Raw genomic sequence first — 22,523 nt, 5'->3', positions numbered from 1 at the left:
CTGCCTGCCTGTGGGGCTGCTGCAATGGCAGCGGGGCTGTCCCTGGCACTGGGGCTGCTGCAATGGCAGCGGGGCTGTCCCTGGCACTGGGGCTGCTGCAATGGCCCCGGGGCTGTCCCTGGCTGTACAGGCTGTGGCAGACACGGTGGGGCTGTCCCTGCCTGTGGGGCTGCTGCAATGGCACCGGGGCCGGGCTGTGTTTGTTTGTTGGGACAGTGTGTCACTGCCACCAGCACAGCTTGCATCATGCCACTGCAGAGGGGAGAGCTGTGCCCAGCCTCCATCTGCTCCATGGCCACGGGCAGGTGCCATCCTGGGGGGCTGCAAGGGGAGGGTGCAGGCGAGGAAGGGCCGAGGATGGCAGTGGAAGGGCAGGGGGGACAGCAGTGATGTTGGAGGGTTTCTTACCTGTATGAAAGGAGCTGGGGGTTAGGGGAACCCTGGAGGGAAGGGCTCAGGGCTGGGGCTGGAGGTTTTAGGGGCTGTGCTTTAATGCAGCCAGACTTCCTCACACAATGCTGGCGAGAGAGGGATGCCTGTGAGACCTCTCCTGTCAACAAAAGTCCAGAAACAATGGCACTGGGGATGTCAGTGTTTTCCAGGGAGGAGGTGTGATGAGCCCCAAGGCTGCTGTCACAAGCACTGCCAGTGCCTTGCCTCTTTCCAGGGTCTGGCAGAAAAATGAACTCAAGATCCCTCTGTGGGATGGCCAGATAGGCAGAGATCTGTACAGGCTGTGGTTGATGGGGCCCATTCTCCCTGTCTCTAGCCCTGAAACACGTTGGCTGTGGTGTAAAGCCAGTGGGGTCACATCCCTTGGGTAGTTGGCACCTGGCACAGCGTCCTTACCACCAGGGTTTGACTGCAATGCAAGCCCTGCCCTGCTTGGTCTGGCTCTCCAGAGAGGTCCAAACCCCCAGGCCAGGCTCAGCACTTCCTCCCAGGCAAGGATGAGACACCAGACTGGCACTGCCTTACCCAAGCTGTGATGGTCACGCTGGGCTGTGAATGTGTCCCAGGCAGGCTGCAAGGGGGAAAATTCAGGTTGTCTGTCACCATGGGAAGAGAGAAGGAACTCTGTCCCCTCCATGCTCTGGCTCCATGGAAAGGGACATTATTACACCCTGAAATCAGCCTGGAGGCTGGGGAACATGTCAGCAGTGTGTCAGGGGTACCTGGAGAGGAGCTGGACCTTGGGGAATGGTAGTGTGAGGACAGCAAAGGAAATCAGAGATAGGGACAGGAAATAACAAAAGTGAGTCAGCTGAGAAGCACACGGGCAAGGACAGCTTTGGGGAGCTAATCTGCAGGAGATAACACTCCAGTATGGAGGAGCCTTGGAGACAAGCTCATGGAAAGGATGAGTCAAGGCACAGAGGTGTCTGAGGCTCCAGTGGCCAACACAGCCCTGTGCTTTCACTCAGCCACTTCCCCTGGGAGCTGGGGGAAGTGTGGGATCCAGCACCCAGCCTTGGGCACTCAGGACAGCATGTACCCTTTGGGATGTGTTCCAGCCTCCAAAGGTTTCCCTGAAATCCTGCACTGGGTGTTTATCCCCTGGCAGACAGGACTGACTGTGGGTGCAGCCTGTCTGCTTTTAGTCTCGTGGAGATTAAGCCCTCCAGGGCCTAATGGCGATTCTTTTGGCAACCGTTCAGCAGGCCTTAATCCATCTTATCTCTGCTCTGAAAGGATGAATTAGGCACCTCTCCAAGCACTCCATGGGGAGCAGGAGCAGCAGGAGCCCTGGCAGTGCACAAGCTGCTGCAGGCACCCCGGGGCTGCCCTACATACAGCAAAGAGTGCTGGAGCCACCAGGCTGGGGCAGTCTGGGGTCTGGGGAGGAGGCAGCCCTGCAGGATGGGCAGCACTTCCCTGCATCCAGCAGAACCCTCTCAGCTTGCTCCCCCTCCACACCCAGCTGCTGGCATCACCAGGAGTCTTGGCCTGAGTCATGAAAGTCCCAATTCCCTTGGGATTTGCCTGGGTATGAGCCAAGAGCAGTTTCTGGCAACAACACGACCCCCCTCATCCTGTGCAGAGCTCCCATGCCTGGCCCAGTGCCTGTGCAGCCCATCCAACCCATCTGGCACCGGGGATGTCCTTGCTCCCACTGCTCAGATGCAGTCCAAGTGACAGAGAGGACGCCATTGTCATCTGGGATTTGCTCTCAGGCACAGGGACTCTGAACTTGCCTTTTTCAAACCTGTCCTGACATTGCTAATAATAACTGTGTTAATTAGGGAGCTCTTACAGCCCTGCATGATTTGTTCAGTCAGTTATGGGGAATATTGTCAGGGAAACACAAATGAGGGCTGGCAGCTGCCTCCCCAGCAGCCGTCTGAGGTGCTGTGGCCATGTCTGAGACCCCAGGCACTCAGAGCACACCAGGGTGACCCCGTTGGTGCCACGGGCAAGGACACGGCTCAGTCCCACGTGGCTGCTCGTGCCCATCTCCACACAGGGCACCCAAAGGTGTGGGTTGGGGTGAGCAGCTGTGCCCCAGCTGTGCCCCATCTGCCCCAAGCCCAGCAGCTGTCCCTGGCTCTTAGATCACTGCCCATCACGATGGCATCTTGCCTTCTCCAAGTCCCTTCCAAGTGAAATCAGAGAGGACAGAGTCACTGTTCATGGGCTTTGCAGAACCTGAAATCTCCCACTTCTCTGCATTAAAGTGCTGCTGTGCTGGGTAACTGGGGGCTTAATTTCTTTTTTGGCTGTGGCATCCCTCAGGTGACAGATGGCCCGGTGGCTCACTTGGTCGCTTGCTGTCCACCCAGCAGGGTTTAGTGCCACAGCACAGCACTGGGACAGGGTCTCTCTGAGGCTGCCAGGACTGTTACCTTGAGATCAGCTGGGGACAGTTTGCAGGACAGTGAGAGACTCCCTGTGACATCACCTGGTCTCATCCTGCCTGCACCCCCCAGATGGGAAATGCCTTTAGAGGGGTTGTTTCCTTCTTTTCCAGGCACAGTAAAGGTGGTGATGGGTTTGCTGTAGGGCTGCTGCCAGCTGGCACCCGCTGGTGCTGCCAAGGGCCCATGGCCCCTGGATCACCCTGTCAGGGGCGGCTGGGGGGTGGTGCCACCGCCATCCTTGCGCTGTCCTTGCTCCTGACCTCAGCCTTGTTTGCTTTGGGCCAGGCGGTGCTGCCATCAGTCCGTGCTCGAGGTGGCCAAGGTGGCTGTGGGAGCTCTCCAGGGTGACAGCCTGGCCATCAAACCCAGCCCACACCACACTGCATCAGAGGCTCTGTGGAGACCCTGGGCACCCCTCCTTCACGGGAGGGTCAGGAGGGCCCTTACTGGGAGATTTAATCAATGTCTTGTTTCTCTTCTTGGTTCTAAAGCTCCTTTTTGCCTCTGGAAGAGGATAAGAATTAATTAAGCAAGAATGAATCTAAGAGCAGAAAGATGCAAATTTTCAAATGAGACATCAGGTGCTGCAGGTCCTGCCCTCTCTGTGCTTTGGTTCCAACCCCAGCTTGCTCTGCTGCAGCCACTGGCAGCCCTCGTGTCCATTGCTGGCCCTGAGCCCCACGCCAGCAGAAATCCCCTCTGCGTTGCGTCACTTGAACCCCAGTGCATGCTGTGTCCAGAGCAACAAGCAGCTAAAATTGGTAGAAAGTTTGATTTGAGCCTGAGCCAAGCTTAATGTTTAATTGGTTCTAATTTCACTCTCTGGGCTGGGTTTCCAAGGCAGGCAGAAAGGCCACGGGGGCTGGTGTGGGCCCGGTCACTCGCGGGCAACTCTCAGCTCTGCTCTGGGGCCCTCACCCGCAGCACTCTGAGGGTGCTCAGGGCCTCCCACCCAGGAATGCAGCTCAGCTGCCTTGGCCTTGGCTCCCTGCACCCCCAGACGGGCTCCCAGCTCCCCAGGAGACCCACTGGGTGCCCCCATGGCAGAGGAGATTGAGCCCTTGGACTGAACCAAGAAGGCAGTGGGACAGGTTTGCAGCTTTTGGTTTTGTGTGTTCAAAAGACTATCATGGGGTGAGGATTTGGTACTAAATCCCAAACACCCTGTGGCATTCCTGAGCCCATTCCCATTCCTGCAGCCTTTCCCATTCCATGCCTGCAGCCTCAGTTATCCCATCCCCCCTGAAGCTTACGCCTTCCATTCCTTCCATCCCATTCTGTCCTCTCCCATCCCATGGTGGGTCAACAAGTCAGGGGAGAGTTTCTGGCATGGAGACACACAGGGAATCCTACAGTCAGCACCCACATTCCCTGGAAGGCACCTCCTCTCCCAAGGGTGTCCCTGAGCAGGGATTATGAGGCCGCATTCCCGGTGTTATTCACGGCTGCCAAACAGAGAGGCAAAAACGTCCTGGCCCTGGCTCAGAGCTCTTGGAACTTTGCACAAAACCCCCAAACACTCTGTGCCTGTGCTGACACAGCAAACAGTTATTCAAATGGCAAAGGTCACTTTCCCCTTTCTGACAGCTATTTTTGCTAAATGTCCTGAAGTCCAAGGATAAAGAAGATGCAGAGCCAGGAAGAGTCCCATCCCTCACACCAGCTTAGGGTGTTAGAAAGGTTTGGGAGAGAGGAAGAAATCATGCTGGGGAAGAAGCCAGGAGGACAGTGTCCCTCCTACCTGGTCCTGCTGATGTCCCACAGAATCATCCCCAGGAGCTCTGAGTGGGAGATGCAAACATTTACAGGATGTGGTTGTGCAAAGGAGCACTGCCTGCACCGGCTGCACACCTGGGTTTCACCAAAGCCCTGAGGCTGTGCTGAGGCTCTTCCCCAGAAAGTCCCTGTGAGACCCATGGAACGGAGAGCAGCGAGTGCCAGCAGCTCCCAGCCCTGCCAGGCTGCCCTGTGTGCCCGGGAGCCCCTGGATCTGCAGCCAGGTCAGGCTGGGACAACCCAGCCCAGCTCCAGCTGGGAGGGCTGAGCCTGCTGCTGGTGATGCCACAGCTGCTGGTGATGCCACAGCTGCTGGCACACCCCACAAACTGCCCCAGCCCCAGGGTGCTGAGGGCAGCCCTGAGGCACAGGAGGGTCCAGCCTTGCTGTCCTAGCACACTCCTGCTGGTATCCACATTTCCTGCAGGGTCCTGGGGGAGGCTGGGGACAGGATGTTCCTGGGGAGCCTCACACCAGGAGAAGGAGCCTGTACCAGAAACTGCTGGTGGGCTTTCTCTGCTTGGTCCAGGGGGACTCTTGAGGAAAGTCAGAAACACATGGAAAGGCATCCAGGGGGACTTGCCTGGGGCCACTCACACCTCATGGGCAAGGGCCCTGGGGACGCTCTCTGGGGCACTGGGGACCAGCCCTCTGCACCCTGACCTTCCTCTCCCCAGAGAGTTTCTCCCAAGAGAGTTTCTGCTGAGTCGAGGACACTGATCTGGTGGCTTTGGAAATGTCCATTTAGCAAGAGGGTACCACAAAACCACCGTTAAAAGTGACACTCCACAACACCAATCCCAATTTCCAGCTGGAATGGAGGAGCCAGGATGCTCCATGCTCTCAGGTGATCACTGCCAGATCATCATCATGGCAACCTCAGCCACTCTGACTGACAGGAAACTCCACATTTTGGACTCCTTTTTTATGATTTGAGGTTTTTCTTGGACTCAGAATTTGCCTGTTCTCTGCACTTTGCAATGGGGAAACAGTTTCCAGGCCCCCTGAGCGTGTAGCTGCATTCTTGTCAACCAGGACCTTTTTCTCTAGGTATTTGAATTTCCTTGCATGGAGGATCACCAGATGTCAAACCTGGGCACCTCCCAAGGGCACGTGCTCAGCTCTGGCTGAGTGAGGTGGTTCCACAGCAGCATCCAAGCTCAAAGCTCAGGCACAGACTTGGACCTGCATCAGGTTTCTTACAGCGCCGAGCAAAGTCCTGGCAATGGAAATACCTGTCTGCCAGTTAGAAACCACACAGCTTTTGTTTTTCTAAGAAATTCAAACTAAACAGATGCTGCCCTGTCCCTGCCCTGTCCCAGCAGAACCACTGCATGGCACATGCTCCTCTCTGACCTGAGGGTGAGGAAAGCTGGGGGTAGGATGCCCCTGCAGAGGTACTGGTGAGTGCTGGGTACTGTGTTCCAAATGTGGGATGCCCCAGGCAGTGTCTGTGGGTGCTGTGTGCTGGGGTGGTTGGTTCTGGGTGTAGGATGCGCCAGGGGATGTATCTCAGTGCTGGGGATGGATTCTGGCTGTGGGGTGGTTGGTTCTGGGTGTAGGATGCGCCAGGGGATGTATCTCAGTGCTGGGGATGGATTCTGGCTGTGGGATGCCTCGGGGGAAGCACCTGTGAGTGCTGGGTGCTGGGCAGCCCCTCTTGGGAGGCCAAGCCCTGCAGCAGGGACAGTGCTGCTGCTCTGGGGAGAGCTCAGATCCACCCTGTGGGCAGCAAAACTCAGTTTAGGAATCCAAGAATCAGCCAAAGTCCCTGTCAGAGCAGGAAAGAGCCAGGGCTGGAATGGGGCCGGCTCTTCTCTCCCAGCCCTGCTGGGATCTGGAGCTTCCCCAGCCACTGTCGGTGTTTCACCAGGGAGGGGGTGGGAAAGGGGCTGCTGGGGTTCTTGATGCTGTGGGGCATTTTCATTTGTTTCTTTTCAGGTTTTCACAGGTTTTTCTCCTCCTAATACCTGTATATGCTGTGAGGTAGGGTGTAAATATCTAGAAAAATCCAGAATCTGAGCATGAAAATGCAGGAAAATCTTGACTAAAGTTTAAGATATATTTCAGTTTGGAAAATGCATGCAACAGACAAGCCTTATTTTCATCACTTTTTTCTGCTCCCCACGCTGCAGACCCTTCCCTTTACTTTTACAGCAGGAAATATCCTGATATATGCTGTAAATATTCCCAGCTGCAGCCCGAGGCTGCTGTTCCCGGACAGGCTGTCAGGGAGCTGAGCACGCAGCTGGATGCAGCTGGAGGGGGTGGGGAGACATCCCCGGTCCCTGCAGGCACGGCCCTGCTCTCCCGGCCAGCAGAGCCAGAGCAGGAACCTGAACTGCACCTTGCCACGGCCACAAACCGAGCAGGGACACGAGTGGGAAGAGGTTTGATCCCCAGCTGGGGTTTTCAGGACGGTACCTCAAAATTTGTGTACTTCCCTGTCATCCTCCCATATAAAGCTCTGCTGCACTTTCCTGCAAGTCTCTTCCCAGCAGGAAAAGCAGCTGTGGCCATGGGGACAGGCAGAGATCCAGCAGAGCCCTTGTGGATGTGGCTGCTGCTGGCTGTGGGTGAGGAGGCCACAGAGCTCTTACCCATCCCAGCACAGTGCGGGACAGGAGGGAACATCCCCAGGACACCCGTCCTGGGTGTGCTGGGACAGCCCAAGCCTTTCCTGGGCAGCAGAGGTGACCTGGCGGGTGTTCACCAGCACAGCCAAAAAAAGCCGTGCGTTGTTGCGTCAGGAGCAGCCGGAGAGGGGCTGTGCCAGAGCACACAGCGGTCACGGCCACCAGCAGACACTGCCTGATAAATGCCAAGCAGTGCCAGAGCTGCCTCTGTCCCCCTCACAGAGGAGGAGATGGGTGCCCAGGAGTGACAACAGGGCTGTGGATAAACTCTGTGGGCTTTGCTTGTGCTTGACACAGCAGCTCTCTCCTTCCAGTGGCTCTGGGCTTGTCCTTTCAGAAACCACGAATGAAATGAAAGGATGTTCAGAAAATACTGGAGAAATCCCCTGTCATCCTCATGCCCACCAAAGGCTCTGCCCAACCCACTGTCTGTCACTGGCCAAAGGCTGCTGATAAAATAGAAGCCACCATTGTCACACAAGGAGAGCAGAGCCTGGTCCCTGTGGTCCAGCCCTTCCCACATGGGCCTGTGAGCAGATTGAGTATGCCAAGGGGCAGCCTCATCCCCAGGAACCTGGAGCTCCCCGAGCCCTCAGCTGCAAGATCAGCCAGCCAGAGCCCCTAATGTGAAACGCATGTTGGTTAAACCAAGAGATGACTGTAAAAAATAAGGGTCAGATTTCTCTGGCAGCAAAGCCTCCCACGTTACCCCAAGCCCTCTGGTTTCCTGCCTTCTGGCATGTGTGACCTTCTGCACAGTAACCCCAGTGCTCCCCACAGAGCTCAGGATGGCAGGAAGAATAAAGGGGAGTGAAGCTTTGCATAACATTCATCCAGGCTCGCCAGGAAAATAAGGAGACTGCTTGGAATGAGAGCACTGCTGGCCTTTCATGTCAGCTTTTCAAACATGAAAATGGGTCTCCCTGCTCTGGGCTAACAGGCCCCAGGACCTTCCCCAGGTGAGAGGAGCCCCAGTGTGGCTGCAACCCTCACCTATCCTCTGTAACCTCTGATGATACAGCAACCTGGGTAACAACATCTTGCCTCCCTTGGGCTGCCAGGGCTTACCCAGGGCTGCCCTGTGCTGGCAGGGAAAGCCAGGGGAGGCAGGGTGGGGCTGGAGCCCAGGGCATGGCTGAGCTCCCCATGGAGATGCTTCTCACTGGGGTGGATGGCTGTGGCCAATTTTCCATCTTCCTGACTGACCCTGCTTGGAAATTCACCTCTGCTCAAGAAGCAGCCGAGAGCAGAAGTTGTGGGTGTCCTCTGACAGGGTGAGGGGCTGCTCCCAGCCCTGGGGAAGGATGAGGCTGTGCTCTGGCAGGCTGTGCCACCGTGCTGTCCCCTGGGGCAGTAAGGATTGGGGTACAACCAGCCTGGGCAGGTGGCAGGAGCCACCTGGCCCTTCTCCACAACAGGGAGTGACAAAGCTCCGGGGTGGGGGTTCAGCAAGCTGGGCCAGACCAGGGTGGCAATGGATGAACCCTGGCAGGACCAGGTGTGAGCAGAGACTGAGGGAGATGGGGTAACCCCTGTGCCCGGGAATGCTGCCAGTGCCTGTCTGGGTGGGACGTGCTGCTGTGCCCAGGGGGGAGGCACTAGGAAATCCGTGCTGGATTTTTCCCGGCCTCTGCTGAATCAGAATTAGGCTCCTCTGGAAAACCTAAATTTATCCTTGAAGCTGTGATGATGTATTTCACACATCCTACTCCCTCTCTCTGGAGTCTCCCTTACGTCTGCAATTTCCAACAACAAAGCAGCGCTGTGAGCAACCTTCCTGTAAATCATCCAGCCCTCCCTCCTGGTGATGAGATTTGGGGCTGAGCAGCTGCAGGAATTCGTGTGAGCTCAGACCAGGCTGAACTTTCACACAGTGACCTGCCAGGTCAGCCTGGGAAGGAGCGGGGTGGGGAAAGGGAGGGAACAAAGACACTGCCCACAGCCCAGGGCTCCCAGCCTGGTGGGCACGGGATGGGGATGGGGATGGGGGGTTCACCACGTATGAGGGGGCTGTTTGAAGGAGCTGCTGTGAAGTGTGCTGGTGATGCTGCCTTTCCTGGGTGTCTGAGCTGGTGGGACTGCATGGAAGAAGGGCTAGGGATGGATACAGTGATAGGAATAAGGATCGGGATTGGAGGATGGGGTTGGGAGCATCCCTTGGTTCCTGAGAGAATCTCCACAGAAAACCTCCTCCTCTGGAGTCTGCTGTTCCCTGCCCAAGGGCTGACCCCAGACACCCACAGGGAGCCCTGAGAGCATTGCTGTGCCCTGCTGGTCCCTGTGCTGCTCTGGGTCCCAAGGCACTGGGCTAGGCAGTGTCCTCATGGGGTCCCTCCTGAGGACCTGCACAGGGGACAGAGTCCTTCATCCCCTGGGACCAAACCTCAATCCTTCCCTGGCCCCAAGCCAAGCTGGGCAGTTGGAACCCTACAGAGATTTTGACCACAGCTCTTTCCCACAGAGGACAGAGCAGGGCATGGAGAAATGCCCCAGGAGCTCACACTCTGCTGGCCAGGCCCCTGTAAGCTCCATTTAAACTCCAGAGCACCTGGCTCTGTGGAGGGCACCTTCCCATCAGCTCTGTGATCATTCCTAGCCTGAGGCAGCTCATGGCCTCTGGGGGCTTTGCACTGTGTACCTTAAAATGTGTATTTCTCAGGGCAAATTTGAGAAGTTACAATAGGAAAAAAAAGCCAAAGGAAAACAGATAAATCATGTGGCTTCTCAACAGGCCTTGGCTTCTCACGTTCCCTCTCTGCTGCCACTGCAGAAAAGAACCAGTGGAAACACGTCTGCTGCAGCACTTGGAGTAACCCCGTGGTTTCCCAGGACAAGCTGCAGCGTTGGGTAATGGTGGGAGGGAGCAGAGCTCACACAGGATTCATTCTGCCTGACGTCTTAACCCACAGCGACAGCCAACACATGAAACTGTGCTTCCCTGTTTGTCCCAGTGACTCAAGGGTTGGTGTTTTCCAGTCCAGAGGGCTCTTGGGGTGCCAAGTGCTCCTGCCCCAGGCTCCACGGGCGTGACTCCTGCCAGCTCGCGCCCTCCTGGGATGCCAAAACCAGCAATACAAGCTGAAAAGGAGAATTTTCATTTTTCAGATTCCATCTGGGAATTTTTGGCAGCCCCGACAGCACTCAGGGGGGGTGGGTATGGTGGCAGATCTGTCCTTGGCAGGGGGGCCATGGCCTGAGGGCAAGGGGCACAGGCCAGCAGAGAAGGCTGTTGGAGGGGGGCAATGGAGCCCCCTCCCCACCACCACCTCTGCATTCCCAGCTCCTCTCTAGCAATAGTGCCAGGGAGAACACAAAGGGAGACCCCAAAAGCACAAAGGTTTTGAAAGAAGTTGTTCACATTTTTATTTTCTTTTTCTCCTGCAGTGTTTCATACCTGGGGTTTTTTTCCTCTTCCCTCACTTGAAAAATTCCTTCTGATAATGAAATAAATGTGAAAACAGTGGCTGGGGAGGGGGCTTGGGACTCTCTGGAGTGTGTGCCTGCTGGAATTTCTGAAATTCCTCTTTAACCTCTGCGACTCCACCCTGAGCTGTTGCTGCTGAGCGCGTTCTCCAAAGCCTCTCACTCACCCCTCGGACAGCATCAGCCTGAGAAATACTTGGAGATGTTGGAAAGAGAAATCCTCCGGCCAGGCCTTTTGGGGCAAGCTGAAAAGCCTTTCCCCGGGGCCGTGCCTGAGCTCAGGGCTCTGAGCAGCAGCGCTGGGATGGAGGCAGAAGTGCTGAGGGTTGGAGTGGAGCTCGGCCCGGGAACCAGGGGGCTCACATCGGCCAGAGCCGGCAGCGGGGGAAGCTCGCTCGGATTTGGCTCCGGAATGCAGAGCGGGAGGAGAAGCAGCTCCTGCCCGAGGCTGCGCGGTGCAGGGCAGGGATGGAGCGCTGGGGCAGCGGGAGGCAGCGCCCCGTGGGGAGGGAGCAGAAGGGCTCCATCTGCTCCGGTCCGAGCGCAGCCGACTGCAGCTCCATCGCGGTGCGTGAATTCCTTCACGGAGAGAAAACACAGAGAATGGAAAATCCCTTTAAGCCAGCAGAAAACGGCAGAACGAGAAAGACGAACCAGAAACCAAGACATTGTCAAGACATTGACAAATACAATAAGATGCGCATTTTTCACCGGGGGTGATTGAAAACCTGTGGGGGGAGGGTAGCGAGAGATGGATCTATTCATCCTTGTTGCTCTTGGAGACCAGGAACGTTTAGGGGAGTGAACATTCTGCTTCCCTCAGGTGTACAGAGGAGCTGAACCTAAGCATGCCCCCTCCCCAGGGCTGGCAGCACCCACCTGCGCCACCGGGTCCCCAGCAGAGCTCTGTGCCACAGGGTCCCTCTGTGCCACCGGGTCCCCAGCAGAGCTCTGTGCCACAGGGTCCCTCTGTGCCACAGGGTCCCCAGCACAGCTCTGTGCCACAGGGTCCTCCCGCCCGGGCCAGCGCGTCCCGGAGGAGCGCGGCCTCGGAGGGTGACACGGGCGCATCCACGGGACTGGGGGAACCATCGGGGCTTGCAGATCGGGGGCCCCAGGGCAGGATGAGGGGCAGGACAGTCAGGAGGGATGGGATGGGGATGAGCATGGGGACAGGGATGGCAACGGGGACAGGAAAGGGGACAGGTATAGGGTAGGGATTGGAACGGGGGCCCCTAGGGATAGGAAAGCAGATGGGAATGGGGACAGAAATGGGAATGGAGATGGCATGAGGAGGGGAATGGGGACAGGGATGGAGAGGAGGACAAGGACAGGAATGGAGACGGAGATAAGGATGGGAGCAGAGATGAGAACTGGTGCAGGCAGGGCTCAGCGACAGGGACCGAGGCTGCCCGGGATGAGGGCGGACAAGACCGGGAGCGGGCGGCGGATACGGGGCCTTAGGCACGGCCGACGGGGAGGGCGAACAAAGCGGCGGGGCCGGGCGGGCGGGGAGGGGCCGGTGCGGGGCCCTCCCCGCCACCGGGGCATAAAAGCGGGGCGGCGGCGGCGGCACGGGGAGCGGAGCGGGGCGGGCACGATGCAGCTCGGCGGCGCGGCGCTGCTGCTGTGCGCGGCGGGGCTGGCCGCGGCCCCCGCGCCCGCACCGGGAGCCGGGCCCGAGCGGCGGGCGGCGGCGGCGGGGGCCGGGCGGGAGCGGCGGGCGCAGTTCGCCTCCTGGGACGAGGTGAACGTGCTGGCCCACGGGCTGCTGCAGCTGGGGCACGGCCTGAAGGAGCACGTGGAGCGCACCAAGGGCCAGCTGCGGGAGCTGGGCGGGCGGCTGAGCGCCCACAACAGCTCCCTGGGGCGGCTGCTGCGGCAGGCGCGGGAGGCGCAGGAGCGCGGCGAGCGGCTGCGGGGCAGCGTGCGGGAGCTGGAGGGCCGCGGCCGGCAGCTGCTCAACCTCTCCGAGGCGCTGCGGCAGCGGCTGGAGGAGGTGGCGGCTGACAAGGACGCGATCCAGGGCCGGCTGGAGCGGCTGGAGGGCCGGGTCCGGCTGGCGCTGCAGGCGCGGCCGGCCGGGAACCAGAGCGCTCGGGACCTGGGGGCGCTGCAGGTGAGCGCGGGGGGGACGCGACGGGGCCCCGCACCGGCACCAGCGGGGAGCGTTGGGGGGGACACACCCCAGAGCCGCTAGGGGACACGGGAACCACTGCGGAAAGACCCGAGTGTCCTGGGACATCGGGAGCAGCGGGCGGGGATCAGCGGCAGGAGAGCGGAGGGGTCTGGGGGCACCGGGAGCGCCCTCCCTGGAGCGATGGGGCTCACCTGGCTCTTTCCCCGCAGTCCCTGATGGATGCTCAGAACCTGCGGATCGAGGAGCTTCTGCAGAAAATCAAGCAGCAGCAGTACAAGCTGGACAAGCAGAACCTGCAGATTAAAAGCCTGCAGAGCAAGGTGAGCCCCTGTGCTGGGCTGCAGCCCCCAGCCTGGCCCTGCATGCCGTGGGTGCCCTGGTGTGACAGCCCTGCCGTGCCAGCTCCGGTGGCTGTGCTGGTGCTCCCCGGCCCTGGGGACTCCAAAGGGGTCCCGGCTCCGGTCCCCGTGCTGCAGGGGATCGTCAGTGCGGGAGGGTGGCAGCCTGCACGCTTCCAGAGAGTTTGCACAGAGCAATAGCAGGGCCTGGTGGGTGGGAACAGCCTCCCTGGGCTCTGCCTTTGCATTCATCTGCAGAATAAACTAGCTAGCATGGGTGTGAAAAACCACAATTGCTTCTGGCTTGGCCAGGACTGGGTATCTCCTGTTCCTCGAGGTTTCTAGGCCAGTTCAGCCACAGCTCTGGCCGCAGGGAGTGGCTGGTGTGTGGCTGACCTGCTCCCCTGAGTAATGCAATGGGAAACAAGCTGAGATAAAACCGTTCTGACTTGTGCATTTTTTTTAGGTCAATCTACTAATTCCCCTACACCACAACAAAACACAGCCTCCAAAGTGGAAGATAAACCTGAAGAAGAGCCTCAACCTCACCAACCAGAGTCAGAATGGCAGTGGGGAGCCCGTGCAGACACAGAGTGAGTATCTGCTTGTGCTGCCCTACTCATCCGTGCCAGAGCAAACCTGTAGCAGGTGCAATCTTTTGGAAACAAAAGGCTCATTTGTCCTGAGCCAGGATGTGAGATTTGCTTGAAAAGCTGGAGCTTGGGAGTATGGCCAGAGTGAGGGGATCTGGAGCGCAGGCAGAATCCTTGTCTTCTGGGCCAGTGTTAGTCTAGCAGGAATTTAAGGATTAAAGAGGCTTTTTGCTGCCTGTTGTTAGGCATGCAGTGGGAAGCAGACAAAGCCTGAGACCAGGTATTTGTCAAAAAGGACTGGCAGGTGTGGGTGGGGACAGGAAGGTCTCAGCTCTTTCGAGTTAACTCTTGTTCACACCAGGCAGTGAAGTGTCTTTGCTGTCTGTAGGAGGAGGGTAGGGTTTAGGGAGGCCTGGCCTGAGAGCAGAGCTGTGTGCTTGTGTATCTCTCTCTCTCTTGGCTCATATTCAGAGCTCATGCATGAAGCACAAGTGTCTCAGCTCATACTATCCATGGCTGCAGGTGCTGAGTTGCAGTGGATGCTCACAGCCCTGGGAAATGGAGCAGGAGAGTGGATGCTGCCATCTGCAGCTCCTGGCTCTGCCTGGAGCATCCTCTGCCCTGGCAGTGGGACTGGAGGGGCTCCTGCAGAGCAGAGGGCAGCAGAGCAGGTGTCCCCAGCTGTGCCATGTCCTGCAGACAGGAACTGATGTCCCTGTAGGGGTTGCTGGCCAGGAGCAGCTGCTGCCATGCTGTGTCAGCCAGATCACAGTGCTGCCTCTGCCTGTGCTGCTTCAGGGATCTTCAGCAGGAGCGAAACAGAAACCAGGCAGGATGGGCAATTCCTGCTCAGGGCCTGGCCAGCAGGGATGGTTATGGGAAAACACATGATAACTTGTCTGTGGAGCCTGGAGCTGTCACTGGTGTGTCTGAAAGCTGGTTGGGCAGAGCAAAAGGCTTGTCCACATGGACTAGAAGAGAAGTGGAATGTGGGGCTTCAGACTCTTCCAGGGTGCAGTTCAGTGGGGCTGTGCAGGGTCAGCCTTACTCAGAGCAGCACTTCTGAGCCACAAAACTCTCTCAGAACTTCTCTCTCCTGTTTTTTTCCCAGGCTCTGCTTTGTGACTTGCCGGCAGTAGTGTGTGTCATAGTTTGGGTGGGAAGGGACCTTTAGAGGTTATCAAGTATAACCCTTGATTCCACTCTTGGGTCATGCTGGGAGAAGGGCTGGGACCTTTGCTACTTGCTGATGCAGATGTAGGACATTCTGGCTGACTACAGAAATGTTTGTGATGTGTAGTGGAAGGCAGCAAGAGCTACAGCCCCCATGGATGCTGTGTGAGCTCAGCACCTTCCAGAGCTGCTCTGTCCCTGATGGAAAGACCCTGGACACGCCAATTCTGTCCCACCAGCTGTGAGCTTCCCCTTTCCTTGCCTAATCCTTGATGTTGGTATCACTGACAGGAAACAAATTGGCTTCCTTTCGTTATCAAGTCAAGTGAGTTTTCTGGCAAATCTTAAAGCGCACAGGCTGGCCCTGAGCCCTCAGAGCTGGGCAGAGCTGGTGAGGCTGTGCCTTTTCTGGCAAACCTTAAAGCACACAGGCTGGCCCTGAGCCCTCAGATCTGGCCATGGTCAGGCAGAGCCCGGGGCCGGCACAGCCCTGGGGAGCGGCACTGAACTCCCCCAGCAGCCCTTGCAGAAAGACCCTTTTATTTGCATCCAGTGAACACAAGTTTTTTCAGAGCAGAACTGGCGTGGGGCCAAGCATGTGAAAGTTGAAGGCTCAAAGCTGCCTGGAGAGTGAGAGGTTTAATAGCTTGCAGAAAGAGGATCACGTCTTTGGGCAGAGCCTGTGCTTGCTGGCAGCCAGCCGAGTAGGGGAAAGGTAGAGCCCTGCTCAGGCTCTCCCCGTGGCGCTGAGACTCCAAAATAATGGGGCTGGCTTGGAGAGGGGGAGGCAATGCAGGCAGCTCTGGGCATGCCCTGCCATCCCTGAGGATGGTGTTTATTCCAGGTTAGTGACCTCCCCTGTGTCATGGCTGGCAATCCTGTTGGGTGAACACAGAGCCTAAGGCAGATCCAGCCTTGTTGTGTTGCTTGGCTAAATAAAGGGGGAGGGAAAAGGAAACACGGGAGCAGTCAGGAGGGCTTGTTCTGCTGGTGCCGTTTGGATGTGCAACGTGAACTGGAACTAACAAGCATGTTCCTCAAACAAAAAGATTGGGCAGAGGCTGTTCAAGCAGCTGCATCTCGTTCAGCTGCTGGAGAGTCCCTGTGGCACCAGGGGAACAGGGATTGAGTGCAGCCAGAGCCCCGAAATGAGAAACAGGCAGGGATGGAGTTGACTTGTGCATGCTGGGACCACTAAACATCTGCCTGGTGCCATCCCACCAATGCTGGGAGATGCAGTGAGGAGAGGAGATGAGGAGCTTGGCAAGCCCAGCACCTTCCTGCTGTGGCACTGTGAGCAGGGGCCTCTGGCTGTGGCGTTCCTTCCTCGGAGCCTGGTTTGCTTCCCTGCCTTTGCCCTTCCCCACCCAGAAGGTGGGGATATCCAGGGTGCACTCAGCCTCTGCATTGCTGGGGGGGCTCTGTGTGGTTTTGATGCTTGATGCACAATGCCCTCAGTTCCTGTGTCATGGGTTCAGGGTAGGGCTGGGCACAGCTTGTCCTGTGGTGTGCTGGTGGTGGCACCAGTCCTGCCCTGGCATTGCCCTGAGGGTGTGCTGGCTGTGGCAGAGGGGCTGCGTCTGCCAAGGAGAGGAAATTCTGTGGGGAGAGAGGAAGGAAAAGAGAGGAATATGTTGGAAATGGATGAAAGGTGATGGCAGGTGTCATTTTTCTGTCCCCTGGGTCCCCCTGACCTTTCTTCCAGCTGGGGCTCTGCTCTTCACCCCAATGCAGTGTCAATTCTCCCCAGCAGCCAGTGAGGATGGGATGGGGTGATGCTCTGCAAGGGCTGCTTTTGCTCTTGGCAGTTCAAAGGCCCTTTATCCCCCCTTCCATCTGCCCCCAGGGAGCCCCTGGCTGTTGGAGGAAGCCCTTCTCCTTGCTGTGCTCTGGATCGTGGTGTCAGCCCTGACCCTGGGGCAGCTACTGTGAGGAGACCCCCAGAGCCAGCACCCCAGCACAGCCCAGGGCTTGTCTCGAGGTTTCTTGTGTGTGTCAGGGTCACGCTGGCAGCAGCTGTGAGCCAGGGTAGCCAAAGCTACAGCCCATCCGCCCTGGCCCGGGGAGAACAGGGCCCCTTTGTCTGGGGGTGACTGGGGCACCTGTCCCTGCTGACAAAGAGCCCCTTGACTGTGCAGCAGCCTGGGGCTGAAGTCCCTGCACATCCTTCTGTGGCCTTTTGACTCGGGTGTTGTAACAGGTTCCCCCTGCCGCATCCCTCCCAAGTGCTGGGGGTGGTGGTTCCTGGATGGACTTTTATCAGAGCTGTTGAAATGGTGCTTTGCTGGCAGCTCTGGGCAAAGTCCCTGGGAGGCAGAAGGAGCAGTGGGAGCCCCTGGGGATGGAGGGGGATGAAGCAGGGTGTGGCTCCACCCTGGGCAATGCACTCCTGCAATGAGCTGGGGCTCCCAGAGTCCACCCCCCTCCTTGGCTCAGTCAGTGTATCTTGGAAAAAGGGTCACCCCAGCCTGGCGCTGTGCCTGCTGGTGGCAGGCTGCCCAGCAGGATGTCTGTCTGGGGCCACCACAGCTGCTGGGAGAAAGAGGTCATGTGCTGGATGCTCAGCCACCTTCCTGATGTCAGGACTTTGTCTTTGCCTGCTTCAGCCTCATGTGGGATGGGGATACCTGGGCATTGCCCCACCCCAAATGGGCCACTCCTGTCTGTGAGTGTAGAGGGACCTGGGAACTCCTCTGTCCCTCCTTGATGGGGAGCCCTGCTCTCCAGCTGAGGTCACTCTGGCCTGGCCCAAAGCCTGGCTTCTGCCTTGGATGAGAGCCCAAGGAGCTCTGTTTGAATAAAAGGGAAGATGTGGAGTCACAGTGTTTAAAGATGCTGAGGTCAGGGGCCATTGTCCCCAGCACGTGTCAGAGCTGAGCACAGCTGGCCGGGCTCGTGGCCAGGGCTGCAAGTTCTGGGGCTGTGCTGGAGCAACCTGCTGAGGAACCGGGGCTCGTGGCCATCTCCTCAGTCGCTGTTTCCTTCCCCTGCAGAGCTCCCAGAGGGTTGTCACCAGCTCTTCCTGGCTGGGCAGCGAAGCAGTGGCATTTTCCAGGTACAGCCCACAGGATCTCAGCCCTTCAAAGTCTACTGTGACATGACTGCAGGTAAAGCCGTGCAGCGTCCCGGGCCCTTGGCAGGGTGGCCTGGTCAATGGCAACCCCTGTGACTGTGTTTCCCTTCCCACAGAGGGTGGCTGGACAGTGATCCAGAGGCGCCTGGATGGCTCTGTGGACTTTGACCAGCTGTGGGATGCTTACAAGAATGGCTTTGGAGACCTTCATGGTAGGTGGATGGTGGTGTCTGTGTTCTCACTGTGGGATAAGGGAAGCTTAGCCAAAGGTATTCCCCTTGCTGGCCTCTGGAGCACAGATGTGGGCTGAAGGGTGGGTGGGACAGTGCTTGCAGAGCAGGGGTCCTTGATCTTCCTGATGTGTCCTGCAGGTGTGAGACAGTGATTCAAACACTGCAGTGTCCTAGGTTTTCCCTGTTTGTCTCTGGAGCTTGCTTGTATCTCTGCTTTTCATGGCATGTTTGTGTCCCTGCAGCCAAAGTCATGAGTCTTATTTCAGGTGACTTCTGGCTGGGCCTGGAGAAGATACATCACCTTGTCCAAGAGGGAAAGTACAATCTCCTGATTGAGCTGGAAGACTGGGAGGGGAATTCCCAGGTGGTTCAGTTTGTCTTCAGTCTTGGTGGTGAGAGCACAGCCTACACACTCAACCTGCTGGGGCCTCTGTCTGGAGAGCTGGAAAACGCCATTGGGGAATTCAGGCAGCTGCCCTTCTCCACTCGGGATCGTGACCATGACCTTAAAGCTGACACAAACTGTGCCAAACACCTCTCAGGTCAGTCTGAGGTTTTCTATCCCAGTATGTGCACTTCCCTTTCAGCCCTCCACTGTCTGGTGGTGGTCTGGTGGGACCCAGACCCTGTGGCACTAGACCCCTTTGCTGTTGAGCTGGTCTTGTCCCCTGGGACAGCTGCTTCTTTGGGAGGAACTGTGCAGTGAACCAAGAGGGAAGCTGAAGCTGAGGGAGGGTTCATGATTCAGGTCTTGGCCCAAGCATCTGTGCTCATAACAGCTTTGCTGTCTGCCACTTTGCATGGAACCTTTTCAAGCAGAGCAGAGGCCCCCCTCGCCCTGGCTGCTGAAGGGTTGGAGGGGGTTTTGCACACAAGGAGCAGCAGCCTGGATTTGCAGACGCAGCTGAAGTCATGTCAGATCTGTGAGAGATTCCCTGTGCACAGGGCTCCTTGGCTGTACATGAGGTGGTCTTTTGAGATCCTGAAGTTCTAGAAAAATGGGGGAAATAGGGGCATCAGCTGCATTGAACCTAGTTTTTTCTGTCTGGAATTTCTATGAGTTAAAATTGTCCCTTCATTGCCCGTGTAGGTGGCTGGTGGTTCAGCACCTGTGGCCATGCCAACCTCAATGGGAAATATTTCCGCTCCATCCCGCGGCAGAGGCATGAGCGCAAGCAGGGCATCTTCTGGAAGACATGGAAGGGCAGGTACTACCCCCTAAAGTCAACCATCATGAAAATCCAACCTGCAGCACTGGAAACAGAACCCTAAAGTTCCTACTTGAGACTTTCTCTGTGGAGCATGGACCTGAGCTCCATCACTCGGTGTTTACAGAAAACAACCTCCCCTTCCTTGGTTAGAAGCCCTTTAGAGGCACAACACTGCTCCTCACTAAAAGTAAAACAGCTCCACATTGCCAGAACCTCTGGATGGGAGTTCCCAAACCCGAAGAGGAGCCCCAGGAGGGAGATCCACCTCCAGAGCATGCACAAGGGTTTTCTGACCTGCCATGTGCTGCTGCAGCAAGTTCAAATTGTCTGGTGCTTTGTATCCTGTCTTAACATTTCTGTTGATGAGCTGGGCCTGGGGCAGGAGGGGCACAAGAAGTGTCTCACTGCCCTGGACCACAGCACTGGGTATGGAGTCTTGCTATGTCCTGTCTTTGACTGTTGTTCCCCAATGATGTCCCAGGTACCCCCTGTGAGAGCCCCTGGAGCTCCTTCCTGTGCAGGGGCTGGGGGCAGTGAGCTCAGGCAGCTCCATCTGTGCAGCCCCTGCCCCCTGAGGTGCAGGGCTTGGTGGGAAAGCTGAGAGTGACCTGTGCAGAAGGGGAGACCTCAGGCTCACTTGTCTTCCCTTTGAAGACCTGTATTTCTGGCTGTGCTGGAATTTGCTGGGAGCTGGGAAAACTGCTTCCAGCTCTGAGGTTGTTGGGTGAGATCCTGCAGCTGGTTGCCTGAGGGGCCAGGTCCTGGGCAGCTCTGCCTGCCAGTGCTGCTGGGGGTGGGTGGGACAGCACAGACCCAGAGCAGTGACTGTCCCTGGGGGGCACCTGCCTTGCTGGCACTGTCAGCGCCCCAGAAGTAGGGGCTGCCTTCTTCCACCAGACACCTCACAGAGTGACTGGGCCTGTCCTGCATGTGTGTCCCAGTACTACAAAGCCAGGGGACAGCAGGGTTTCTCTGCAAGAGCCACACTTCATTAGCTGTGTACTATGATGTATGGCATCACCTCTGCCTTTGGGGCGGGTGTCTGGGGAGAGGTGGCCAAAACAGGTCCCTGAAAACTTACAGGCCAAGCTACAGTCTTGGGGCTTCCCAAGCATCCTGCCCTATTGAAGTCATATTGACTACTGTGCTAGAGCTCCTAGCTGCTAAATACTGTACATAGTTGTTTGTAGGATGTTGGACTCGTTGATGAATTCTGTTTCAATTTGTTTTGATATTTAAATGCAGCGTTAATAACAATGTGGTGTAATTTATAAATGTTGATGCTGGAAAGGAAAGCAAGTGTAGTTTGTGTATTTTAAACATTTTTTGTACTAAAATATCTTTTCTGAAGATGTCTTTTAATAAAAACAAGCCTTTAAGTGTCCTGCCTGGATTATTTTCCTGATGGTTTACCTGTGGCAGGTGTGTGGGAGCATTGTGATGAGTCTGCATTTGAAAACTTTATTGGAATTGTGACCTAAGCACTCGACTCCCTTCTGGCCTCCGTGTTCAGCTGTAGCCTTATGAAGCTCTGATAAATTGCTGGTATAGGGCCCAGCAGCAGGTTTTAATCTGCTTGAAGTTTAATTTCTTTTCTTCCTGGAAATTAGACTGTGGGGCAGCAGCTTTTTAAGAAGTGCTGATGTGTTGGGTTTTCTTATTCCCTGATGGCAGACCTTTGAAGGAAGGGGACATTCCTTGGAGGTGGCTGGAAAAGCCTGTGCCAACTCTTTGAAAATGAGCAGAGGCTGAAGTCTGCATAATCCAGGCCAACAAAGAAAATCCAGGCTGTCAGCTGATCAGGGCCAGCCCCATTAAATAGCAGCCTTTTAGCCGCTCATAACACATCTGTGTAGTCATCTCCAAAAGCATTTATTGTCACTTCTGTGGGGGTGATTGTAGATGTGGGGATGAGATGAGCTGGGGCTGGAGCAGGGATCTTTAAGGTGATGGGGGTGAATTCCAGCAGTGCTCCCAATCCCCTCTATATTTTTTCCTCCAGCTCAAATATACTAGAGCTGGAGAAAATCCTAGGTGCTTGCTTGCTGTACAAGGAAGGAAGAGGAGATGAGACTGGTCTAGTCCCCTGAGCAGCTCTATAAATACCTCTTGTACCTAAATGTGGCCCCAGCTCCCACATCTGTCCTGCTTCCCTGGGGGAAATCCCAGGGTTGATGATAGCTCCAAGCACAATTGTGCAAACAGCCCATTATGCCCAGCTCTGTGCTCACTCCTGCATTCAGAAATGCATTTTTAATATTCTCTTTGCTTAATTCAAAACCTGCTTAGTCCTTGAGTGCAGCAGCAGATACTGGAGAGCATGTTTTAGTCTGGATGCTAAAGTGATGAGACTGAGGTGGGATTTATGCATCAAATAGAAGCTGGTGAAGGAGCTCTTCTGCAATGCCAGTTTTTTTGCATAGTTGGGGTTTGCTCCCCAAGTCTTTGTGATGTATTTGATCTGCAGGAGGTGCCTGGTGGGTGGTACCAGCCAGTACCAGACACCGTCCAGGGTTTAGTAAATGCCAAATGGGCAAATGCTAAATGCTCTAAATCTTGCCTATGCTAGGGATCACAGCTTCTCCTTTTCTGTGTGTCTCAGTCTTGCCTGGTCTGCTGCACAAGTCTCCACATTCCATCAGTGTCAGTGCCATCCATGCCCCAGGGCCATCGGTGCCATACTGGAGCATGTGGCATCCTAGGGCCCCTTCAAGCTCCCTCTGCAGAAGCCAGGTCTGGTTCTGTTTTCATCTAAAATCCCCCACCTCTTTGCTTTTTAACAACCACTTCAACTGCAGCTCGTGGCAGCATCTCGGAGCTGCCTCAGGGCTCCCTCCAGCGCCAGCCACGCACAGCGCGGCCCGAGCACAGCTCCGAGCACGGCTCCGGCAGGAACGGCTCCGAGCACAGCTCCGGCAGGAACGGCTCCGAGCACGGCTCCGGCAGGAACGGCTCCGAGCACAGCTCCGAGCGCAGCTCCGAGCACGGCTCCGGCAGGAACGGCTCCGAGCACGGCTCCGGCAGGAACGGCTCCGAGCACGGCTCCGGCAGGAACGGCTCCGAGCACAG

At 56.8% G+C, this 22,523-nt stretch overlaps 1 protein-coding gene across 1 annotated transcript; it reads left to right on the top strand.

Annotated features, from left to right (window-relative positions):
• The first annotated feature begins 12,293 nt into the window (after positions 1-12,293).
• ANGPTL4 (angiopoietin like 4) lies at positions 12,294-20,825 on the top strand. The gene is made up of 7 exons (XM_058821101.1): positions 12,294-12,812; positions 13,043-13,153; positions 13,638-13,764; positions 17,931-18,044; positions 18,127-18,222; positions 18,510-18,785; positions 19,334-20,825. The coding sequence occupies exons 1-7, from the start codon at positions 12,294-12,296 to the stop codon at positions 19,513-19,515; spliced, it is 1,425 nt and encodes a 474-aa protein (XP_058677084.1). The 3' UTR covers positions 19,516-20,825.
• The last annotated feature ends 1,698 nt before the right edge of the window (positions 20,826-22,523 follow it).

The sequence above is a fragment of the Ammospiza caudacuta genome, chromosome 28 (genome assembly GCF_027887145.1).
Source record: "Ammospiza caudacuta isolate bAmmCau1 chromosome 28, bAmmCau1.pri, whole genome shotgun sequence".
Classification (NCBI taxonomy): domain Eukaryota; kingdom Metazoa; phylum Chordata; class Aves; order Passeriformes; family Passerellidae; genus Ammospiza; species Ammospiza caudacuta.
Note: the sequence above shows the minus strand (reverse complement) of the source record. Positions and strands in the feature narration are given on the sequence as shown.

Bases quoted from the DNA above. Each gene is read 5' to 3' on its own strand.
- ANGPTL4 (XM_058821101.1), top strand. From the start codon at position 12,294: ATGCAGCTCGGCGGCGCGGCGCTGCTGCTGTGCGCGGCGGGGCTGGCC. The intron at 18,045-18,126 runs GTAAAGCCGTGC...CCCTTCCCACAG, and splicing joins CTACTGTGACATGACTGCAG to AGGGTGGCTGGACAGTGATC. The intron at 18,223-18,509 runs GTAGGTGGATGG...GTCTTATTTCAG, and splicing joins TGGCTTTGGAGACCTTCATG to GTGACTTCTGGCTGGGCCTG.